The sequence below is a fragment of the Oryctolagus cuniculus genome, chromosome 7, assembly GCF_051225735.1.
Source record: "Oryctolagus cuniculus isolate XC-2025 breed Fujian yellow rabbit chromosome 7, ASM5122573v1, whole genome shotgun sequence".
Lineage (NCBI taxonomy): Eukaryota > Metazoa > Chordata > Mammalia > Lagomorpha > Leporidae > Oryctolagus > Oryctolagus cuniculus.
This window is the reverse complement of record NC_142873.1, coordinates 87334755-87360991: the sequence shown is the minus strand read 5'-3', so window position 1 is coordinate 87360991 and position 26237 is coordinate 87334755. Positions and strand designations below refer to the sequence as shown.

The window sequence follows — 26237 nt, the reverse complement described above, 5'->3', positions numbered from 1 at the left end:
ACCGCCTTAAATCAGGCAGACCGAATCCAAGCCTCCTAATTGTTGCATTGTGGGGAAGCTTTACTGACGTTAATTCGTGCCTGTCTTCGGTGACCTGCGGCTAGCCGCCCAGGTGCTCATCGCCTCACTAATCGGGCAGACCGAATCCAAGCCTTCTAATTGGCATGTTGAGGGGAGGCCTTATTTTTCTCTATTTCTCTATCTCCGGGCATTCCTATTTCTCCCATTTTACTTCTATCTTCCAGCATTCCTATTTTTCTTTTACTTCACTTCCAAACTTCTGTTTCTCTTATCCCCGCAGCTTCCCGGCACCTCGCCCCGCCGGCGGGTTCCCGGCTCTGCGCCGCTTCAGCCCGCGCGCCTCTCTCATCTGCGCAGCTTCCTGGCTTTGCGCGGCTCGGCTTCGCGCGCTCCGCGGTCTCCACGCTTAACCCTTTCGCGTCTGAACCACGGCCTACGCCAGCGTTCCCTATCTATTCACGCCCCGTGCTCTCTCTGCACGCGGCGGCTTCCGCGAGTAACACAGCGTAGCTTGCGTCTCCACCACTAGCATTCAATCCAAGTTCCCCGGGCTAGCCTGGCGAATTCAACCCAGCGTACGTCTCCGCCCCACGGTTTGGCTTTCCGTCCTTTGCTCCCCGGGCTAATCAGACGGATCCCAATCTGGCTTGCGTCTCAGCTTCTGGTTTTAACTTTTCGCCCCCTATTCCCGGGCTAACTTGAGAATCCCAAAGTGGCTTTCGTTTCCGCCTTGGCCTGCCCCCCGCGGCTTCAATTTCCCTAACATTTTTCTCTACCCGGTATGTTTCCCCAAGCTTTCCTCCAACGATATTCCTCCCTCATTTCTCCTGGCCTCTCCCCACAGTCCGCGTCCGAGTCTGTTTGTTCTAGCTTTCACTTTCGCTTTCGACCTTAGAGATTCCTCCCAGCTTCCCCCCGTAGTCCGTATCCGAGTCTATGCCTAGGCTTTCAATAGCTTCTTCCGGCACCCTTTTCGTCCGGCTTTTCCCTAGGCTGTTTGCTAGTCTCTCTCTCCGGTATTTTCCCTAGGCTGTTTGCTAGTCTCTCTCTCCGATATTTTCCCAATTCTTCCCGTTTCTTCCCTCCTAAGTTTCATATCCGTCCTCGGTTTCCTATCCGAGCTAGGTTTCCTAATCCGAGTCACGGCACCATTATGTCGCTCCCCCTCTTCGTGGAGGAGCAACACAGGACCCTGCGCTGTTCTTTCGTCTGCTCGGCCCTCCCCGGGTTTGCTGCTGGTTCTTCCCGGGTTGGCTACTATCCCTTCCACCTCCGTGGAAGGGCAGTTCCCCCTGGCCGCATTCCCCACTTCCGCAGGGGAGCGGCACACCGCCGGCCGGTTCTCTCGGGGGCTGCACGGGTTCCCTTAGATGTTCCCCATAGATGTTTCTGGTGCATGCCGTCTCTCTCCTCCTTTATAGTCCTCCTCCGCCAATCCCAACTCGGCTGAGTACGCTGCTCTCCAATCAGGAGCAAGTCCTACAGTTAATTGGTTGAACTGGAGGCAGCTGTGCGGAAGCTGTTTACTTCTCTCCCAGCGCCATATTGTGGGAGAGCAGATGCATAGAATAAGTCCTAATTCGAGTAACTTAGTCTAGTCCGGATTGCTCCCCACATATGTGGCTAAATTATTATTTAATATATCTCTATATAAAAGGACATGTATTCCAAAGCAAAGTTTTCTTTTGACAATAACATTTGGAGGAAGATTAACAAAGTAGACAAAATTATTTTCCATTTCAGTACAAGGATTACTTTTATAAATTTCATTTGTATATTTTTAAAAGATTCTTTAAAAATGTATTTGAAAGATGGAGAGACGTGGGGAGAGAGAGATCTTTCACCCACTGGTTCACTCCCCATATGGCTGCAATGGCCCAGGCTGGGCCAGGCCGAAGCCAGGAGCCAGTAGCTTCGTTTGGATCTTCCACGTGGGTGCAGAGGCCCAAGCATCTGGGCCATCTTCCACTGCTCTCTCAGATGCATTTATAGGGAACTGGATAGGAAGAAGAGCAACTGGGGCTCAAGCCAGTGCCCATGTGGGCTGCTGGTATCTCAGGCAGAAGCTGGCCACCATTTGTATAATTTTAAAAGACAAACTTAATCATCTATCTTAAAAAATATTTGACTGAAGACCTACAGATTACAAAGCAATATGCAAACACAGTAAGCTATGTCTGGTAAATTTTATCAGTATTCATGTTTGAGATAGCTGACTAATGTTACTGAAATGTTAGAATATCCAAAAATCTATCAAGTTTTACATTGCAAGGCAATTTCATGATATTTCAGAGTATCTCCTCACCTTACTTTACAAGCCCTGAGGGAACGTCTTGGTGAGTTCCTTGGTGAAGATGCTGTTGCAGAAAAATTTTTATTTCTGAAATGCATTGGAAATAATTTAGCTGTGGTGAGTTTTCTTATGTTTTTCTTTCTGATTAAAGAAAAGCTTACCTTATCAAATTATATTTAAATCTTAAATGCTTAACAAGTCATCCCCTTAACATGCTGTAGGATATGTAATATTACTCATAATTAAATGGAAATATCAGCAAGGATCGAGAAAGATAGATCTGAATGGCTTGTCATCAGGCATTAAAATTCTGAGGGAAGGAGGTTTTTGTGTCAATTTCCTTGAGAAGGGAAGGCAAACAAATTTAAAATATGATGAGGAGCAGATGTTTGGCCTACCTGTTGGGATACCTGCATCATCCCATTTCAGTGTCTAGATACAGTCCTGGCTCCACTCTTGATTCCAGCTTTCTACCAAGGCAGACCCTGGAAGCAGCAGTGATGGCTCAAGTAATTGAGTTCCTGCTACCCCTATGGGAAACCTGTAGTGAGTTCCTAGCTTCAAGAATCCTGGGAGCTCTTTCTGTCTCCCCCTCTCAAATAAATAAATAAATTATAAAAGTGATCATGTAAGTAATAGATATTTTTAAATTTAAATGATTGTCTCCTGGAGAAAATAGGATTCTCATTGCTTGAACTATAAGTAGCTTCATTTGGTGTAAAAATTATGTGGTTCCAACATAATTTTTGTGTCAATTAGTATCTGTTGAACACTTCTATTGGTAGTTTCTATGATTTAGCAATAGCATATTCTGAGGAGATAGTTTTTTGACTGAAAGTTCCAATCCAGCATGCCATCAGAACCTAGTTTCTAGTTTCTCATATCCTTTTTTTAAAAAAAAATTGTTTTATTTATTTGAAAGGCAGAGTTACAGAGAGAGAGAGAGAGAAAGAGAGATCTTCCATTCACCGGTTCATTTCCCAAATGGCCACAATGCTCAGGGCTGGACTAGACTGAAGTGAGGAGCCAGGAGCTTAATCTGGATTTCCCACGTGGATGCAGAGGCCCAAGACTTGGGCTGTCTTCTGCTGCTTTCCAAGGATCATTAGCACTGAGCTGGATTGGAAGTGGAGCATTGAGGACTCAAACTAGCACCCATATGGGATGCCAGCACTGCAGATGGCAGCTCTACCCACTATGCCATAGTGCCAGCCCCAGTTTTTCATATCTATGTAAGGTTTATTTCTTTAATAAATATTTTCTGTATTTAAGCTTTTTAAATTACAATCTGTTCTTATTCCACTCTAGTTAGTAGATTATATTATTGCTATGTGTTTCTTTATGTGATTATTTACTAACATCTAACTATGATTAGGTTATAGTTCCTTTTGGACAAGCATTTTATTTTGTTCACCATTATATTTATAATCAGTGCTTTGCAATGGAAGTATTTAAATGTTTATTAAATACATAAAAAATAAATGAAAAGGACAAAAATAGACATTTTCCCCAAAGTACTACCATATTTGCTATGTAGAATTCTTTAATAGCAATTGACCTTGAAAAAGCTTTGTAATTAAGGCTCTATTTTGTAAGCCAAAGAATTCATTTTCTCATCGTTAAATTAATTTTCCTGACACTGGATGGAATAGACACAATTTTCATACTTTTTGTTCTTTCCCATGATACGTTAACATAAAATACCAATCACGGGGAGACGCTGTGACACAGTAGGCTAAGCTTCCGCCTGTGACACTGGCATCCCATAAGGGCACCAGTTCCTGTCCTGGCTGCTCCTCTTCTGATCAAGCTCTTTGCTATGGCCTGGAAAAGTGGTGGAAGATGGCCCAAGTGTTTGGGCCCCTGCACCCACCTAGGAGACCCTGAAGAAGCTCCTGGCTTCAAATCAGTCGAGCTCCAGCCATTGTGACCAATTGGACAGTGAATCAGTGGATGGAAGAACTTTTCTCTCTGTCTCTCCCTCTATCGGTCTGTAATTCAACCTCTCAAATGAATTTTTTTTTTAATTTAAATACCAATCACAGAATCCCAGGTTTACAGGGACCTTGAAGGTAATTAAGGTCAACTTCTTTTTTCTTTTTTTTGGTTGGTTTTTCCAAAGAAACCTTTTTTTTTTTTTAAGGAATACAAACTTCATGCATTTCATAAATACAACTTAAGGAATATAGTGATTCTTCTACCATTCCCGCCCTCCTCCCCCATCCCCAGTGCCATTCTCCACTAAGATCCATTTTTGATTACCTTTATACACAGAAGACCAACTCTATACTAAGTTCAACAATTTGCATGAAAACAACAGTAACAAAAAAATGTTCCTCAACAGTTGAGACAAGGGCTGTTCAAAGTCATTGCATCTTGAAGTTAATTTTACTTTTTTTAAATTTTTTTAAAATTTTTGTTAGACAGGTAGAGTTATAGACAGTGAAGTGAGAGAGAGACACAGAGAAAGGTCTTCCTTCCATTGGTTCACTACCCTAATGGCCGCCATGACCGGCGCTGCGCCGATCCGAAGCCAGCAGCCAGGTATTTCCTCCCGGTCTCTCATGCGGGTGCAGAGACCCAAGCACTTAGGCCATCCTCCGCTGCCCTCCCAGGTCACAGCAGAGAGCTGGACTGGAAGAGGAGCAACCAGGACTAGTACCCGGCGCCCCAACCGGGACTAGAATCTGGGGTGCCAGTGCCGCAGGTGGAGGATTAGCCAAGTGAGCCACAGTGCCGGCCCAGTTCTTTTTTTTTCTAAGAAACTTAATTAACTTTAAAGAAACACCCAAGAATGATACACCTTTTGCAAGCACTTAGACATAATTACAATGCAACTCTTAAGAGGACAGAGGTCCTGCATGGGAAGTTAGTACACAGTGACTCTGTTAATTTAACAACACTGTTACTTATGACGTCAGTGTTCACCTGAGGCTCTTGACATGAGTTGCCTAAGCTTTGGAAGCCTTTTGAATCCACAGACTCCATCAGTATTTAGATAAGGCCATAAGCAAAGTGGAAATTCTCCCCTCCCTTCAGAGAAAAGTTCCTACTTCTTTGATGATCACTTCTTTCCACGGGGGTCTCACCCACTGAGGTCCTTCATGTAGCACATTTTTTGCAAAACATCTTGGCTTTCCATACTGAAATGATCTCATGGGCTTTTCAGCCAGACCAGAATGCTTTAAGGGCTGATTCTGAGGTCAGAGTGCTACTTAAAGTGATTCTCATTCTATGAGTCTGCTGTATGGACTTCTTCCCATGTTGGAGCATTCACTCCTTTTTAATTCTATCTATTATTATTACCAGACATGCAATCCTATTCATATGATAACTTAACACTTAAGATGATATTTTTACCACCCAGTCTAAGGGGATGTGGGGCCCCATGGTAAGTTTTTAAACTGTACCCTTATAAGTAAGTCCATAAGAATGTATGCAGATGACACGGTGGCAAAAAACAATCTAAATGAAAGATCCTGGTGAACAAGACCCCAGCAGAAGGAACAGGCCATCAAGGAGAGAGGCGCCTTTTTCTGAAGGGAGGAAGGAACCTCCACTGTGATACGGCCTTGACTAAACAAGTTCAGAGTCGGTGAACTCAAGGGGCTTCCATAGCCTAGACAGCTCATAGCAAGAGTCTCAGGTGATTACTGACGTCATAAATAAGAGTGCCAGTTGTTAAATCAACAACGGGAGTCACTGGGTTCATGCTCCCCACATAGGATCTCTGTCCTTACTGTGTTTTACTATGAAACTTAAAAACAACACTACTAGTCGAACAATACCCTATACCTGGTTCGGTTGTGTGAGTGCAGCCTGTTGAAATCCTTACTTAGTATATACTAAGTTGATCTTCAGTATATGAAGGTAATTGAAAATAAAATTCAATGAAGGCGGGATGGGAGAGGGAGTGGGAGAGGGAAGGGCCACGGGAGGGAGGGAGGAAGGTTGGGGGGGGCACAACAATACAAAAGTTGCACTTTGTAAATTCACATTTATTAAATGAAAAAAAAAAACTATATAACAAACAAAAAAAGGGGAAAAAAAGAACTTAATACTTTACCCTTTTAGTATTTTTTATGTTCTACTTAAAACTATTGGTTGAACTCTCTGTAATTAATACACAGTTACTCTTAGGTGTTTAATTAATGCTATAACTAGTACTCAAATAGTATTTTATACTTTGTGTTTCTGTGTGGGTGCAAACTGTTGAAATCTTTACTTAATATATGGTAAATTGATCTTCTGTATATAAAGATAATTGAAATTAATCTTGATGTGAATGTAAGGGGAGAGGGAGTGGGAGAGGGGAGTGTTGTGGATGGGAGGGAAGTTATGGGGCGGGGGGAAGCTATTGTAATCCATAAGCTGTACTTTGGAAATTTATGTTCATTAAATAAAATAAAAAAAAGAATGTATGCAGAACTATATAGCTTTACAGTTATAAACTTCAAACACTTCATAATTACAACTTTAATAACATGGTAATTCTTCCAATCATGCCCACCCTCCCATCCATACTCCCACCTCTCTTCCTCCTCCCTCTTATTCCCATTCTTATTTTTTACTGAGATCTATTTTCAATTGACTTTATATATATATATATATATGTTTAGTTCTATCTTAAGTAAAGAGTTCAACAATTAGTATAAAAAAAAAACTGTTCCTCAGCAGTCAAGACAAAGGCTGTTCAAGTCATTGTTTCTTTAAGTGTCAATTTCACTTCTGCAGATTGCCTTTTAGGTGTTCTATTAGTTATCACAGGTCAGGGAGAACATATGATATTTGTCCCTTTGGAGTGGCTTATTTCACTAAGAATGTTTTCCAGATTCATCCATTTTGTTGTAATTCCCTGGATTTCATTTTTTATTGCTGTGTAGTATTCCATAGTTTTCATAACCCATAATTTCTTTATCCAGTCTTCAGTTGATGGGCATTTGGGTTGATTCCATGTCTTAGCTATTGTGAATTGAGGTGCAATAAACATGAGGGTGCAGATGGTTGTTTCATATGCTGATTTCATTTCCCTTGGGTAAATTCCCAGGAGTGGGATGACTGGGTCATATGGTAGATCTATATTCAGATTTCTGTGATATCTCCATACTGTCTTTTATATTGGCTTTACCAATTTACATTCTCACTAACAGTGGGTTAGGGTCCCTTTTCCTCCACATCTTTGCCAGCATTAGTTGTTTGTTGATTTCTGTATGAAAGCCATTCTAACTGGAGTGAGGTGAAACCTCGTTATGGTTTTGTTTTCCATTTTCCTGATGGCTAGTGATTCTGAGCATTTTTTTCATGCGTCTGTTGGCCATTTGGATTTCCACTTTTTAAAAATGTCTATTTAAGTTATTTGCCCATTTCTTCACTGGGTTGTTTGTTTCATTGTTTAATTGAGTTTTGTGATCTCTTTATATATTCTAGTTATTAACCCTTTATCAGTTGAATAGTTTGCAAATAATTTCTCTCAGTCTGTTGGTTACCTCTTCACTTTCCTGACTGTTTCTTTTTGCAGTACAGAAGCTTCTCATCTCTGATCTTCTGTATATAAAGAGAAGCGAAGATGAATCTAGATGTGAATGGAAGGGGAGAGGGAGTGGGAAAGGGGAGGGTTGCGGGTGGGAGGGACGTTATTGGGGGGAAGCCATTGTAATCCATAAGCTGTACTTTGGAAATTTATATTCATTAAATAAAAGATTGAAAGAAAAAAAAAAAGAAGCTTCTCAGTTTGATGTAATCCCATTTGTTAATTTTGGCTTTTATTGCCTGTATCTCTTGAGTCTTTTCCAAGAACTCTTTGTCTGTGCCAATGTCTTGCAAGGTTTCCCTAGTGCTCTCTAATAATTTGATGGTACCAGGTCACAGATTTAGGTCTTTAATCCATTTTGAATGGATTTCCTCAGAAAACTAGAAATAGAACTACTATATAATCCAGCATTATTTGGTATAAGTTCAGAGAAAATGAAATCCATATGTTGAAGGGACCAGCACTCTCATGTTTACTGAAGCACTATTCTCAATGGCCAAGATATGGATCAATTTATGTGTCCACTGATGGATAAAGATATATATATATATATGTATATATATATATATATATACACACACATATATACACACAATGCAATTATATTCAGCCATAAAAAGAGTGGAATTCTGTCATTTGCAGCAACATGGATGGAAGTGGAGGACATTATGCACAGGAAGACAGCTATGGTTGGAGGGAATTGGTTGAGTATTTCAAAGTTGTTGATGGTGGAGGCTGTGGGGTGGGGTTTGAATGTTTATAGTATGGGGAAATGATGTATTCCTGGGGTAATGGATGTGTTTATCACTCTGGTGTAAGCATTACACATTGTGTACATGTGTTTAGATGCCAGCCACTCTGTACCACATAAATATGTACTGTTAAAATTAAAATAAAATTTAACTCCCCACCTACCCCCCAAAAATAGCTTCTCTCATCCTTCATCTTTGCAAAAAATAAAACATTTATCTTTGTCTTTTAAAGAAGATTTATTTATTTAGTTGAAAGGCATAGTGAGAGAGACCAAGAGGCCGGCGCCACGGCTCACTAGGCTAATCCTCTGCCTTGTGGCGCTGGCACACCGGGTTCTAGTCCCGGTCGAGGCGCCGGATTCTGTCCCGGTTGCCCCTCTTCCAGTCCAGCTCTCTGCTGTGGCCCGGGAGTGCAGTGGAGGATAGCCCAAGTGCTTGGGCCCTGCACCCCATGGGAGACCAGGATAAGTACCTGGCTCCTGCCATCGGATCAGTGCGGTGTGCCGGCCACGGTGTGCCGGCCACAGTGCTCTGGCCGCGACGGCCATTGGAGGGTGAACCAACGGCAAAGGAAGACCTTTCTCTCTGTCTCTCTCTCTCACTGTCCACTCTGCCTGTCGAGAGAGAGAGAGAGAGAGAGAGAGACCAAGAAAGAAAAACATTCTGTTTACTGCTTCACTTTCCAAATGGCCACAACAACTGGGGTAGGGGCATGCCGAAGCCAGAAGGCAGGAAATCCATCCTGGTCTTCCAAGCCAGTGGCAGGGGCCCCAAATACTTGAGCCATCATACGATACCTTCACAGGTGCATTAGCAGGGAGCTGACTATCAACATTGAAATTGATTGTTTCCTTCCTCAAAGTTCTTTGCCTTCCCTTCCGAATTCCTCTGCTGGAAGTAATCTGCTTTTTTAAATATGCAAAATATGGTATTTAAAACAGTCATTTTTTAGATTTTATCTTCAGCATTACACTGAATAGTCTTTAAGGACAGGATCCATATACAATTCTTTTTCTAGTTTTACATAGAGAAAAACATTATAAATACTACTGAAAATAAACTATTTTAAGGATTTTCCCTAGAAGTTGACCTAACCAGAAAGAGGAGAGAGAAGACCCAAATTAATATAATTAGGTTAAAGAGAAAATGTAACAACAGACACCACAGAAATAAAAAGAGTCATCAGAAATTACTACAAAGATATGTATGCCAACAAACTGGGAAACCTAGAAGAAATAGATAGATTCCTGGACACATACAGCCTACCTAAATTGAGGCATGGAGACACAGAAACCTAAACAGACCCATAACCAAGACTGAGATTGAATCAGTAATAAAGACCCTCCCAACAAATAAAAGCCCAAGACCTGATGGCTTTGCTGTTGAATTCTACCAGACATTTAAAGAAGAACTAACTAATTTTTCTCAAGTTATTCAAAACAATTGAAAGGGAGGGATTCCTCCCAAATTCTTGCTATGAAGCCAGCATCACCTTAATTCCTAAACCTGAAAAAGATCCAACTGAGAAAGAGAACTACAGACCAATTTCCCTGATGAACATGGACACAAAAATACTCAACAAAATTCTAGCCAATCGAATTCAACAACACATCAGAAAGATCATGTACCCAAACCAAGTGGGATTGATCCCTGGTATGTAAGGATGGTTCACATTTGCAAATCAACCAATGTGATTTAGCACATCAACAAACTGAAGAACAAAAACCATATGATTAAATCAATAGATGCAGAGCAAGCATCTGATAAAATACCATACCCTCTCATTATGAAAACTCTAAGCAAATTGGGTATAGAAGGAACATTCCTAAACACAATCAAGGCAATATACAACAAACCCATGACCAGCATCTCATTGAATGGGGGAAAAGTTGGAAGCATTCCCACTGAGATCTGGAACCAGACAAGGATGCCCACTCTCACCATTGCCTTTCAATAGAGTCCTGGAAATTTTTGCCAGAGCCATTAGGCAAGAAAAAGAAATCAAAGGATAGAAATTGGGAAAGAGGAAGTCAAATTATCCCTATTTGCAGATGACATGAATCTATATACAGGGCATGCCTGCAAAAGACTCCACTAAGAGACTATTAGAACTCATATAAGAGTTTGGTAAAACAGCATGATATAAAATCAATACACAAAACTCAAGAGCCATTGAATACACAGATAATGCCATAGCTGATAAAGAACTTCTAAGAGCAATCTCATTCATTATAGCTAACAGAATATCAAGTACCTTGGAATCAAAGTTTTGGTCTTTAATGCATTTTGAGTTGATTTTTTCATATGGTGAGAGAGGGATCTAGTTTTTTTCTTCTGCTTATGGATATCCAGTTTTCCCAGTACCATTTATTGGGAAACTTTCCTTTCTCCAATGTATGTACTTTCTGCTATTGTCAAAAATAAATTAATTCTAAATGTGTGGATTCAAATGTGGGTTTACTTATTATTTATTATTATTATTTTTATTTCTGGGTATTTCTTTCCATTGGTGTATGTATCTGCTTTATGCTGATACTCTGCTGTTTTTTTACTATAGTTTTGTAGTATATTTTGAAGTCAGGTATTGCATTGCACCCTAACTTTTTTCTTTTTGCTAAGGATTACTTTGGCCATGCAAGGTCTTTTATGGTTTCATATGAATTTTATGATTTTTCTGTTTCTATGATGGGTGCCACTTTGATAGGAATTGCATAAATTTGTAAATTGCTTTGGGGAGTATTGACATTTTAAGAATATTAATTCTTCCAATCCACTCATTTTTCATGTGTCCTCTATACTTTCTTTCATCAATGTCTTGTAATTGTCATTGTAGAGATAGATCATTCACTTCCTTGGTTAAATATAGTCTTAGATTTTTGTTGTAGGTGTTGTGAATGGAATTGTCCTCTTGATTTCTGTTTTTAGCAATTTCCTTATTGATGATTTTAAAACTACTGATTTCGTATGCTGCTTTTATATCCTGCACCCTTATTGAATGAGTTTATTGGTTCTAACAGTTTTTTGGTGGAGTCTTTTGATCTTTCTATATATAAAATCATGTCAGCTGCAAACAGGGATAATTCAACCTATGCCTTTCTGATTTGGATGCCCTCATATTTCTTCCTCTTGTCTAATTTCTAAGGCTGAGACTTCCAATAATACATTGAGTGAAAATGAACATCTTTGTCTTGTTAACTGATGTTAAAGAAAAAGACTTGTTTTTTTCTCATTCTGTGTGACAAAAGCTATGAATTTGTCATCCATAGCCCTTATTGTATTGGGATACATTCCTTCTGTACCTAATTTCTTGAAGGTTTTTACCACGAAGGGATGTTGACTTTTATTGATGTTTTTCTATACCTATTGATATATCATCTGACTTTTATCCTTCATTTTGTTGATGTTTTATATGATGATATTTATACATATTTTATATAATGATATTATACATATTGATTTGCATTTGTTGGACAATCCTTGCATCCATGGTATAAATCCCACTTGTTGGTAATATATAATCTTGAATGTGCTATATGATTCAATTTACTAGCATTTTATTGCATTTATTTTATTGCATAGATGCAAAATCTGCATCTATGTTCATCAGGGACGTTAGACTGTAGTTTTTTGTTGTTGAGTCCTTGTCTTGTTTTGGTATCAGGATAATGCTGGCCTCACACAGTTTGGAAGAGTGCCCACACTTTTAGTATTTTGGAATAATTTGAGAAGTGTTGATGTGAGCTCTTATTTAAAAGTTTGGTAAAATTCATCTGGTCATGGGCTTCCCATTGTTGAGACACTTTTTATTACTAATTTAGTTTCATTGCTTGTTACTGTCTATTCAGGTTTTCTCTACCCTCAAGGTTTAATTTTGGTAGGTTATATGTTCTCTGAAATTTATCCATCTCTTCTAGATCTTCTAATTTGTTGGTATATAGTTGTTCATGGGAAAAATTTTCTGAGCAGCAAAAATAGAATGAGCAGGGCTAGTGCTATTGTGCAGCAAGTTAAGCCGCCGTCTGCATCTGCAGTGCTGGCATCCCATCTTGGTGCCAGTTTGAGTCCTGGCTGTTCCACCTCTGATCCAGATCCCTGCTAAAGTGCCTGGGAAAGCAGTGGAACACAGCCCAAGTCCTTTTGCCCTGCACCCATGTAGGAGACCTGGATGAAGCTCCTGGCTCCTGGCTTCAGCCTGTCCCAGCCCTATTATTATTATTATTATTATTGACAGGCAGAATTAGACAGTGAGAGAGAGCGACAGAGAGAAAAGTCTTCCTTCCGTTGGTTCACCCCCCAAATGGTCACTATAGCCGGCGTGTTGCACCAATCCGAAGCCAAGAGCCAGGTGCTTCCTCCTGGTCTCCCATGCGGGTGCGGGGCCCAAGCACTCAGGCCATCCTCCACTGCCTTCCCGGGCCACAGCAGAGAGCTGGACTAGAAGAGGAGCAACTGGGACAGAATCCGGCGCCCCAACCAGGACTAGAACCCGGGGTGCCAGCGCCACAGGCAGAGGATTAGCCAAGTGAGCCTTGGCGCCGGCCCCAGCCCTGACTATTAACAACCATTTGGAGCATGAACCAGCAGATGGAAGATTTCTCTCTCTCTCTCTCTCTCTCTCTCTGTCTCTTCCTCTCTGTAACTCTGATTTTCAAATGAATAAACTAAATATGTCTTTAAAATAAATAATAAATAAAAACATAAGTAGAATGAACACAAAAGTAGAAAAGCAGGCACCAAAGAAAGAATAAATGTTTCAATTTTTTAATGGAGCACTGGCTGCATGAAGGGAATAGTGGAGGACAAATTATTGAAGGATTTTAATGCCAAATTAATAGTTTGGAAATTTTTCTGAAACTTCAGAGTTTCTTAAGCAAAAAAGTGACATGATAAGAGCTCTTAGTAAAATTAACTGGGCCTCACTGAGGAGGATGGATTGCAGTGGGAAGAGAAAAAAGGCAGAGATTCCAACTTGGAGGCTGGAAGAAGGGTAAGGAGGGTCTAGGGTAGAGTTGGGGAAGGTCGGGCCCTCAGGCTATATAAAGCCTGCAAAATGATTTAGTCCAGCCCTTCCAAGGCAACTGCAGGTGGGACTTGAAATTCAGTAAATCTATAAGAGGCTAGTTTTTAAGTTGATCATTTTATAGGGTCCATGAATAATGTTATATATATCCAAATGGCTCTTAGCAGGACAATGAACTTTGTCTACCTCTAGATTTAATCTGTTGTCATATTTTTCTAGATCCTACACTTCAGCTACAAAAATTTTCCTTTGGTTTTCATTTCTTATATATGGTCCTTGTAGTTTCCTGGCAAATCACTTCCCTTTGATGTTTGGATAGCAGGCTGTTGCTTTTCTTAATGTGGGTCTTAGATCATGTGTTACCTTTTCAAAAAGCCCTTACTTGACCACCTAGTTATTTCTCTAATTTACTCTCTGTTATATCACCCCATTTTAGTTTCAAAAAATACATCTCACAGTCCTAAATCATGCTTATTTCTTTATTTAATGTCGTCTCTCCACAGTAGAATGTAAGCTCCCAAGGGCAGGGACTTAGCCTTATTTATTGTTATATCCCTACCACGTAGAACACTGCCTAAGACATAGTATTCCCTCAGTCTTTGTTTAAATAAATAAATAACAAATGAACTTCATGAGATTAATGGGTAGGAAATAAAGTTTACAAGGTTGAACCCTAGAGTCAGATCACCTGTCTTGGAATCTCAATGTGAAAACTCTCTGGGTAAACAATCTGAGGTAAGTAGTTGTGATTGCCTCATTCTCCTTGTTTGTAAACTGTAGTTGATGTTAGTACTGATGGTATGAAGTTATAAGACTTAGCTGATACATGTGAAATACTTAAAATAGTGCCGGGCATGTAGTGGATCCATGCAAGTGTTATCTATAATGATTACTAGTAGAAGACATAGAATTTCTATTATGTTGATGCAGTGAATCTAGCCATAGTTCTAAGCTTTTAAATTTGATTTATATGGCACAAAAGTGTGCCTGCTGCAAAAAAGTGGAGGTAAAAATTGGGAAAATGTTACCAAAGTTTTAATTTTTTTCTCACTTATTTATTTCTAGGTAAAGGAAAAACAAGAATCAGAACTGAAGCTCAAATCTTTTGCTCCTCCATATGTATGTAATCTGACATTGTAAACTTATGCTAAGTTTCAAACGCAAACTATTTTTTATTTAAAACTAATTTTTTAAATTTCCTGTATGTTTTAGGCTCTTCAACCAGAATTATATTTGCTTCCTGTAATGGACCATTTAGGAAATGTATATTCAGCGTCAACAGTTACTTTAGATGGGCAGCAGAGTTATAATGATGTTGCTGAGGTTGATGGAACAGTTCACAGACCAGTTAGTGTAACTTTGTCAGAGGAAGAATCTGGAAGAGACCCCAGTTTGTTAGAAAACATTCTGAAAGAACTTCTTAACAAGAATCAGCAAGAAGGTGAATTTTACTAATATAAGGAAAGATTATTATAACACATTTTACCGTGAGGTTTGTGAGGAAATTCTGGGCAAACCCAGAGTATAGGCAGGAGAAAAGAAAAGCTACAGTTCCATTTAGAGGTTTTTAAAAATAAACTTTTTCCAGGTAATATAAAAAACAATTTAAATACTTAAAATAGAAACAAAATCAAAATAGTTATAGCACTTTATCACCTTTACTTATTTTATAATAAAAAAGTTTCAGTTAAAATTAAGGGTACAGAGGAAGAGAAATGAAGAGTTTACCACATAAAACTCTGGTATTATTCAGAGGCCAGGGAACCATATAGAAGAAAATAGTGTTAAACCAAGGAAAAACAACTTTAATGTTGGGAGATGTGTGTATTTCAAAGAATTTTTAAATTTTTATCTGATTATAAATCAGCTTATCAATTTAGTATTAGTTTTATTCTTAAAAATAGATAATTAAAATTATATCAAAATTAAATTGATAAATATATAAAAAGATATGACTCTCTAAGAACCAATAAAAATCAGTTAAACTTTTAAATCATTACATAAGGAAATAAACTGAGGAAAAACAGATATGTAATTATGCTTCAAATAGTTAATGGAAAGATACGCTTAAAAGATAAATTTGTTTTGGTGCCAAAAAATTTGAACTCCCTGCAAAATATTTTAAAATAGGCATTTTCCATATACTTTTTAAAGATTTTCATAACACTTTAAACATCTATAAATGAAATTAATCCACTCAAAACTAATGACAGTGTCTGTTATACCTGTCAAATATGCTAGTTCCTAACTAGTTATGTTTCTCACATTCTACATTGAGGCTATTCCCAACGATTTTCCAAACTTAGCACTGTCTAATTGTAGGCACATTAATATTCACTACTTTTTACTTAACACCACTGAGATGCTCAGCAAGTCTTCACCTTCTTTGTCTTGACATGATTCGGTTTTCCAGTCATGATAGTCACGTGAAGGGTAAATGGGGATGGGAGAAAAGTATTAGATCAAGTGGCTAATGAGATGGATAGTTGCCCTAAATAAAGTAGCGGGTAGTGTCATATTTCACATGCTGGGCTATTGGCCAAATCCCTGAACTATACTGTTTGCACAAAATCTCTGTCTAAAGAAAACAAACAAACAAACAAACAAAAACACACAACTTTGGCAGAGTTTTAAACTCTGTGAATTCCATGAAAGTGTAGTTTTAAAATGAAACTAATTTCTTGGTTCTTACTCAAAAAAAAAAACAAACCTCTTTAAATGGGAAACCACAATACTCTCATTAGTAAGTATAAATTATAGTTCTACTTTAAACTCAATGAATATAGGGAAAAAAAATAAAGATTAACAATAATTCCACCACCCAGAAACAGCTTCTATTAGTGTTTTGATATATATCCTTCTGGTTATTTTTTTTTCAGTTCTTATATGTAATATGTGTTTTTCAGTTTTTCAAAAATAAGAGCTCATACAAACTCCTTTAAAAGGGCTTTTATTTTGTGGCCAGCATTGTAGCATAGCAGCTAAAGCTGCCACCTGTGATGCTGGCATCTCACATGGGCACTGGTTTGTGTCCCAGATGCTACACTTCTGATCCAGCTCCTTGCTAATGGCATGGGTAAAGCAGCAGAAGATGTACCAGGTGTTTGTACCCCTGCCACCCATATGGGAGACCCAGAAGAAACTCCTGGCCTGGCCCAGCTCTGGCCATTGCAGCCATCTGGGGAGTGAACCAGTGGATAGAAGATCTCTCTTTCTCGGTCTTTCCCTCTCTCTTTGCATCTCTGACTTTAAAATAAAAATAAATAAATCTTTTTTTTAAAAAATTCTTTTATTTTGGGGCCAACATGTGGCACAGTAGATTAAGCTATCACCTGTGATGCCAGCATCCTATATGAGTGCTGGTTTGAGTTGTGCCTGCTACACTTCTGTACTACCTCCTGCTAATGTGCCTGGGAAAGCAGCAGAAGATGGCATAAGTTTCAGGCCCAGATGGAGTTCCAGGCTCCTGATTTTGGCCTCCCCCAGCTCGGGCTTTTGTGAACATTTGGGGGTGAATCAGAGGATGGAAGATGTTTCTCTCTGCCTCTTTTTTCCCGTAACTCTGCCTTTCAAATACATAAATAGATCTTTAAAAAGAGAGAGAAAAATTACTCTTTTAAAAAACTACATCACAGATACTTCATATCAATAAATACAGATTTCATCATTATAGAATTTCTTTGTGTCGTATTTTGTTTCCCTAACCTGTATTAATTTATTTGCTATTATGAATAGTGCTAAGAACAACACTGTTCTAAATGCAGCTTCATTCATTTGCCCTATTGCTTTTTTAGAAGTTTAATCGCAGCTTAAAAGGTAGTATAGTTTTGTTATCTGTTCTTCTTAAAAGACTTTCTTTTTTTTCCCCATGATTTTTTTAAACTTTTATTTAGTAAATATAAATTTCCAAAGTACAGCTTATGGATTATAATGGCTTCCCCCCGATAACTTCCCTCCCACCTGCAACCCTCCCCTCTCCTGCTCCCTCTCCCATTCCATTCGCATCAAGATTCATTTTCAATTCTCTTTATATACAGAAGATCAGTTTAGTATATATTAAGTAAACATTTCAACAGTTTGCACCCACACAGAAACACAGAGTGTAAAATACTGTTTGAGTACTAGTTATAGCATTAATTCACATTGTACAACACATGAAGGACAGAGATCCTACATGAAGAGTAAGTGCACAGTGACTCCTGTTGTTGACTTAACAAATGGACACTCTTGTTTATGGCATCAGTAATCACCCTAGGCTCTCGTCATGAGTTGCCAAGGCTATGGAGGCCTTTTGAGTTTGCCGACTCTGATCTTATTTAGACAAGATCATAGTCAAAGTGGAAGTTCTCTCCTCCCTTCAGAGAAAGGTACCTCCTTCTTTGATGACCTGTTCTTTCCACTGGGATCTCACTCGCAGAGATCTTTCATTTAGGGTTTTTTTGTTTGTTTGTTTGTTTGTTTTTGCCAGAGTGTCTTGGCTTTCCATGCCTAAAATACTCTCATGGGCTCATCAGCCAGATCCGCATGCCTTAAGGGCTGATTCTGAGGCCAGAGTGCTGTTTAGGACCTGCCATTCTATGAGTCTGCTGTGTATCCCAATTCCCATGTTGGATTGTTCTCACCTTAATTCTATCAGTTAGTATTAGCAGACACAAGTCTTGTTTATGTGATATCTTTGACTCTTAGACCTATCAGTATGATCAATTGTGAACTGCAATTGATCACTTGGACTAGTGAGATGGCATTGGTACATGCCACCTTGATGGGATTGAATTGGAATCCCCTGGCACGTTTCTAACTCTACCATTTGGGACAAGTCCGATTGAGCATGTCCCAAATTGTACATCTCCTCTCTCTCTTATTCCCACTCTTAAATTTAACAGGGATCACTTTTCAGTTAAATTTAAACACCTAAGAATAATTGTGTGTTAATTACAGAGTTCAACCAATAGTATTAAGTAGGACAAAAAAAAAATACTAAAAGGAATAAAGTATTAAGTTGCTCATCAACAATCAGGGTGAGGGCTGATCAAGTCACTGTTTCTCATAGTGTTCATTTCACTAGAAGACTTTCTAACTTCATTTTTTTTTCCTCTGACCACATTCTTCTCCTTCCCCCATATGGATAACTAATATGTTACTTTCTGTGAAAATTGTTTTCTTATTTTTCTTTATACTTTCACAACCCTCCTTTGTATCACTTAAAAATATGGCTTTGTTTTGTTTTAAATGTCATATATTTATAGATAAATGGATAGGTAGATAGATATAAGATGTATTGCATTCATCAGTGTTGTCACATGTAATACTACTCTAATTGCATTTTTATACCATACCATTGTAATCCATTTACCTAGTCTAATACTGACATTTTGCTTTGTGATATCTGCAAATATCTATATTTGCTTTACAAATTTTGAAGCTCTGTTTTTGGTGCACACATATTTATAATTATTGTATCCTGATGACTTTATCCCTATGTTATGTAATATTTCTCTTACCTCTGATAATAGTCTTCACTTTGAAGTTTACTTAGTCTATTATTAATAAAGGTGCTCTAGCTTTCTTTTTTAAGATTGATTTATTTGAAAGAGCAACAGATAAAGAGAGTCTCATCCCAATAGTTCACTCCCTAAGTGGCCACAACAGCTGGGTCTGAGCCAAGTCAAAGCCAAGAACCAGGAACTCCATTCCTGTCTCTCACAGGGGTGTTATGGCCCTAAGTACCTGGATCATCTCTGGCTGCCTTCCCAGGCTCATTACCAGGAGGCTGCATAGGAAGCAGAGTAGCCAGGACTTGACTTGACACTCTGATACCGGAAGCCAGCATTGTAAGCAGCAGCCTAACCTGCTGTGCCACAAGAAAAATGAATTTATTTGCAAATTTTTCATTAGTCTATTTTAACAGATCATTCCTTCATATTTCTTCCTATTTATTCTGCCTATTTAATCCTAACTTTGCACTATTCATTTTCCTCTAATATTTGAGTCATCTTCCTCTTTGGAAAATTATGTCTGGTGAGATATGCAAGGTTTATTTCTTGGAAATACATTAAAGAAGGACAAAACTACAATCTGAGCATCCCTAATCCATGCAAACATCCCCAAATCCAAAAAAATCCAAAAAACATGGCATAAAAAAATCCTCCTCCTCTGACTTCCAAGCCAGAGTTGCAATGTATGACCATGCAGATTATTCATTGCCTACCTCCAAAAGGCTTTCTTTATGTAGGTCATGTTATGAATGGAGTCTCCAGGATTGACTTAATGTGGTAGTTGGTTTGGTAATTTTTAGCTATTATTAATGCACTATTATTATTAGAGTATGTAGGTAGCGAGAGGAGTGAGAAGTATCATGAACTGGTATTTCTGGAACGGTAGGTAGAGATTTAAATTGCAAGAGCCTTATTTATAAAGCTAAGGAATTTAGTAGGCATTGGTAAGCCATTTTGAAGGCTTTAATAGGAGTGGCATGATTGGATTTTAGTTGTAGAAAAAAAACAAAAAAAAATCTTAGGTGATAGGACTGAAAGGGTATATAAAAGCTGAAGTAGGAGAGTGCTAGTGGGACAGAAATCAGAGCATGACATCAAGAGACTTCTAAGGATTGGGCACTGTGTTGGGTGTTTTACTTACTCGATGCCATTTCAGAGATAAGAAAGCTGAAATTAGAGAAATAACTTACCTAAAGTTGTACCTGCTATGACAATGCCAGGCCTTCAGCTCTTGATTTACAACACTGAACATACCGAAATTTTCACTGTTAATACAAATGCTGCATACATTATTAGTACCATGTGCGTTATACATGCCTATCTCTTTGTTTACATTCCTCTGTCGTCTTTGCTATGAAAGCAGCTTGCAGTTCAAAACTTAATTTCATAGTTATCACTCCCTTTTCTGTGAACCTACCTATCCAATAGATTATGTATCTATAAAAATTATAGTTCCCATACCATTGTATTACTTTTTTCTAAAGTAAATAGGTTTGCTTTTATTTTGTATTATATTGCACAGGTGTTGCAGGGAGCAGTTCATCCTGTTCTATGCTGTTCCTAGGAATAACAGATACATATTCTATATACCTATCAAAATTAACTCAGAATCTATTGAGTTTTGCAGTGGTAATTCTTTTTGGGGGTGGGTAGGAGAAGTTGTATTTTACTATTAGCTTTTAAATGGCTGTTATTTCCATATATTTTTCATTTTGCATTGAATAGATCTCTCAGAAAATTCTGTCTGCTGTCTTTATGCCAGTTGGGAAATAAATGGTAGCAGCCAAACCAAAATTAAGCCAATAAGCGCTTCATCTTACAATTATTGTGGCAGTTCTTGTGAAATGACTTTTCAAATATTAGTTTGACTCATTTGTTTCTAAGTTTTTTTCTCCATGGGGAAAAAACCTATATTAACAGATAATGTACAACAATAATGTTAATATTTTTAAGACAGATAAATTCTGTTAAAGTGAAAGGAAATTTTATAAATGAAAATGTTATTTCACAATAATAAATGACGGTTTATGCTCAGTATTTTCCAGAGGTTCCTCAGAGCACTATTTCAAAAGAGGCTTTTGATAAAAATTTTCTGAAGAGAACTAAATTTAAGAAAAATCCATCTTACCTCCTTTCAGATTCATTTTGTACATTGAGATGGAGAAATCCTGCAATAAGAGTATGTGTGTGGATGGGTGTTTAGGGTGTTATGTTCCTATTTAGTGTTGCTTAATTAAATGCCTCTCAACCTGAATTGACCAAAGAATATTCTTTTCACAAGAACTAATGTTTCATGAAATTCACTTTGGAAATTATTGTTTTGCATCTGTAAAGTTCATGGAGATTCTGAAACATATGTAGGACAAGATTATAATGTATACATATAAAACAAAATTTTATTTTAGTATTTTCTTAATATTCTGAACTTTATCTGCCATGGATGAATATCAACCTCACCTGGGGAAAAAGCCGTTCGAAAAGAAAGCCAGACTGCAAAAAATCAAATTGGAAATTCTGAGTTGCCAGAATCATTGGAAGATTCAGATAATGATTATTGTAGCAATAAAAAAAGGTAATTAGTATAGATGCTGATTCCACATGTTATACTCTAAACTGTAAGAAAAAGAGTGATGTATCCAGAGTACTATTATGAGGAGTTCTAATCATAACAAATATATGAGTGAGATTAGTGATTTTTTTAAGCTAAAATTTCTTTGATTCTATCTTTACTGTTACAGATGAACATTCCTCTTGAATATAATGAGTAATAATTTCTTATATGTATTTCTATTGTAATCTTTTTGTTATCAGAGGCAACCTGATCACAGAGAAATGTTTCTGTTTATTTGCCTTTGTTAGAACAAATTTGTCCTCTCTTGGATTCTTGGTTATAGGTAAACTAATCAATGTGCTTAAATTTTACACTGGTATCATTTCATTCAAAATTATAGTACTGAGAATTCTGTAGAGTCTTTTGAAGTTAAGATGAATTTTAATAGACAGTTATCATTCACAAAATATCTATAAGCAAAATACTTTCTAAAACTTCTGGTTATATTTTCCTGCCATAGAAATTGGACTATGATTTGAATTTGGTAGTACTATAATGAAATATGATTTTGTTAGTTGTGTTAAATGTAATTTCTGCTGATCATTAATGATTTTGAAAGAAAATATGATAATGTTATCAGGCTTATTTAAAAAGAATAATTTTGTATTTGTGCCTAATATACCACCAAATAAAATAGTTAAATTATGAAAAGCTAAATTCATGGAATTATGTTTTAATATGACTTTCATATCTGTCACTCTCTTTAAGTCAGTTTATTTGGAAAAATGAAGATGATTCAGCTATCAGAAGACAGAACAATCAGGTAAGTTTTTTTAAATGTGACATTACAAAATAATATATAGAAGTTGAAATAAAATTAAAATACCTAAGTTCCCTTGTAATATATTCTAAAATCATTATTGCCAATGGTAGTTCAGTAGTTATCTCTGCTTTTGTGACAGTATACAATATGCCCAAATATGAAGGGGAATATATTATACACTAACACTTTTTGATTCTCCTCTCAAATTTTATTACTAGTATTAAGGTACACTAATCTTCATTTAAGTGGCACTTTTAACAGCTGACTTGTACTTTAATACATTGATACTTGTATTTGATTGGCTCAGCTCTTTAGGACAGATTAGCACATTAAGAAGAGGTATGCTAGTGGTTGGCTGTGTGATCTTCACTAAGTTAACTAATTTGAATAGCAGTAGTTTCAAGATGTTAACACTTCAAATATCAGCAACGTAAAAATTCAACAACAGAAAAACAATCCAATTAAAATTGGGCGAAGGACCTCAATAGTTCTCAAAAGAAGAAATACAGATGGCCAACAAATATATGAAAAAATGCTCAACATCAGTAGCCATCAGGGAAATGCAAATCAAAACTACAATGAGATACTACCTCACCCCTGTCAGAATGGCTAAAATGCAAAAGCCAGTAACAAATGCTGGTGAAGATGTGGAGAAAGGGGAACACTTATACACTGTTGGTGGGAATGTAAATTAGTGCAGCCACTGTAAAAAAAATGTGGAGATTTCTTAAAACATTAGAAATAGACTTGTATTTGATTTGTTGATCCAGGAATCCCACTGCTAGGTATGTGCTGCAAAGATTTGAATGCAATGTATCAAAGAGATACCAGCACCACCATGTTTAAAGCAGCACTGTTGATAATAGCCAAAATTTGGAATCAACCAATGTGTTCATCATCAGATGCATGGATAGAAAAAATGAGGGATATATACACATGGAACATTATTCAGATATAAAAAAAGAATTAAATTCTACCATTTGCATCAAAATGGATGCAACTGGAGGACATCATGTTGAGTGAAATAAACCAGACACAGACAAACACTGCATGTTCTCTCTTATATGTGGGAGCTAAAATAAAAAAAAAAAAAGAAAGAAATGCTTGGGTGTATCAGTATTGCTGCAAATATGGTTTTGTAAAACTTGTTTTATACCTTTATCAAACCAATGGTTCAGAACGTTATCCGTCTACAGTTTTAATTAACTCTATATGGTAAAATGGTCATATTTGCATTCAATTATTGTTTATAACCATTGTCTGTATTCCCACTAAACTAAGGTTTTTTGCTTTTTACTTGTTAAACTTGTTATTTGGTGAGGCATTAATTATTTTACTGTAATTTAAATTTAAAATATGTTATCTCAAAGTAAAAAAAGAAAGGGGAGAGAGAGGGAGGAAGGAAATATTTATATTCTTAGAATTGTATGTGCAAACTATACTGAATGTATTAAAAACTAATTAAAACTTAAACAATTTTAACAACCAAAAGCAAAAACAAAAATAAAAATATCCATTAAACACCAGCCAAAAAAAAAAAAAGAAAGAAAAAAACCCAGCTGACTAGGGCATACATGAAACAGAATTAGCCATGTGGTGATAATTATTGAAACTGGGTTATGGACTCATAAGAGTTCATTATGTTGTTTGCTTCAATTTCCAAAAATGTTGACAGTTTCTATATAAAAAGTTTTTTAAGAAAGAAAGAAAGAGGGAAAGAGAGAGAAAGAGAAAGAAAGAAAGAAAGAAAGAAAGAAAGAAAGAAAGAAAGAAAGAAAGAAAGAAAGAAAGAAAGAAAGAAAGAAAGAAAGAAAGAAAGAAAGAAAGAAAGAAAGAAAGAAAAGAAAAGAAAAGAAAAGAAAAGAAAAGAAAAGAAAAGAAAAGAAAAGAAAACCCCAACAGTGTTGATGGGAATGTAAAGTAGTATAGCATTATGAAAAACAGTATGGAGGTTCTTTAAAACATGAAAAAACAGAACTACTGATCGAGGACCTCAATTACTGGGTACATGGCCAAAGGCAAGGCAATCAGCCTATAGAAGAGACATCGGCACCCACTGTGTTCACTGTACCACTTCTCATAGTAGCCAAGATATAGACTCAACTAAAGTGTTCATCAGTGGATGAATGGATAAAGAAACTGTGGTGTTAGTGCTCAACAGAATACTGTTTAGCCACATACACACACACACACACACACACAGAGGAATCCTGTCACATGTCACAATATGGATGAGACTGGAGGATGTCATGTGAAATGAAATATGCCAGCCACAGACAAAAAATTCCACATTTTCTCAGTCACACATGAAAAGTAAATGGGTTGATCTTATAGAAATAGAGTGAAATAATGGTTACCAGTGAATGGGAAGGTAGTGGAGAGGGCAGTGGAGCCAGTCTAGACCATTAGGATCAAATTCCAGCTCTAGTACCTCCCAGCTGTATGTATGACCTGGGCAGGCTACTCAGCTTCTTCATCTGTAAAATTCAGTTGGTAATTGGATACCACCAAACAGAAGGGAGGAATATATTCTAATGTTGCAAGGCACAGTAGAGTGACTATCATTAGCAATAATCTATTATATATTTCCAAATAGTTAGAAGAAAGTCTTTAATGTTCTTAACATCTCAGTGTTTGAGATGATGCATATGGTAATTACCCTGGTTTGATCATCAAACATTCTTACATATATGGAAATACCACACAGCACTCCTCAAATATGTACAACCCAGCCCCAGCCATTGCAGCCATTTGCAGAGTGAACCATTGCATGGAAGACCACTATCTATGTCTCTTTATGTCTTTCTCTCTGTAACTCTGCTTTTCAAAATAAATAAATGTATTTTTGAAAGAATCTGTCGCCACTCGTCCAGCCCTGCAAAAGATGCTTAAAGATGTGTTACACACAGAAACACAGAAACACGGTCATCAGTATGAAAGAAGGTAAAGGAAGGAAACCTCACAGCAAAAGATCACAGGAAGTTCAAAGCATTTATTAGAAAATATCTTTGGCAAATGGCAGGGCAAAGTTACTACTTATCAATAGTCACATTGAACGTTAATGGTCTGAACTGTCCAGTTAAAAGACACAGATTGACTGATTGGGTTAAGGAACAAACCCATCTATTTGCTGCTTACAAGAAACACATCTTTCCAACAAAGATGCATACAGACTGAAAGTGAAAGGCTGGAAAAAAGATATACCATGCCAACAGAAATGAAAAAAGAGCAGGCATAGCCATCTTAATATCGGACAACATAAACTTTAACACAAAAACTGTTAAGAGAGACAAAGAGGGACACTATATGATTAAGGGATCAATACAACAAGAAGATATAACAATTATCAATGTATATGCACCTAACTACAGGGCACCGGTTTATCTAAAAGATTTTTTAAGGGACTTACAGGGAGACTTAAACCCCAATACAATAGTACTGGGGGACTTCAATACTCCACTCTCAGAAATAGACAGATCAACAGGACAGAAGATCAACAAGGATACAGTAGATTTAAATGACACTATAGCCCAAATGGATCTAACAGATATCTACAGAACTTTCAATCCTACAGTTAATGATTTTACATTCTTCTCAGCAGTACATGGAACCTTCTCTAGGACTGACCACATACTAGGCCATAAAGCAAGTCTCAGCAAATTCAAAAGAATTAGAATCATACCATGCAGCTTCTCAGACCATAAAGGAATGAAGTTGGAAATTAGCAACTCAGGAATCCCTAGAGCATATGC

General features: G+C 37.4%; 1 protein-coding gene across 1 annotated transcript in view; it reads left to right on the top strand.

Moving 5' to 3' along the window:
- SPATA1 (spermatogenesis associated 1) overlaps window positions 1–26237 on the top strand; it is a 78760-nt gene that overhangs the window by 33107 nt on the left and 19416 nt on the right. The window contains 5 exon segments of the mRNA XM_008264965.5: window positions 2314–2431; window positions 14682–14735; window positions 14829–15057; window positions 21581–21683; window positions 22431–22485. Of these exon segments, the coding sequence (XP_008263187.3) occupies window positions 2314–2431; window positions 14682–14735; window positions 14829–15057; window positions 21581–21683; window positions 22431–22485 (559 nt within the window).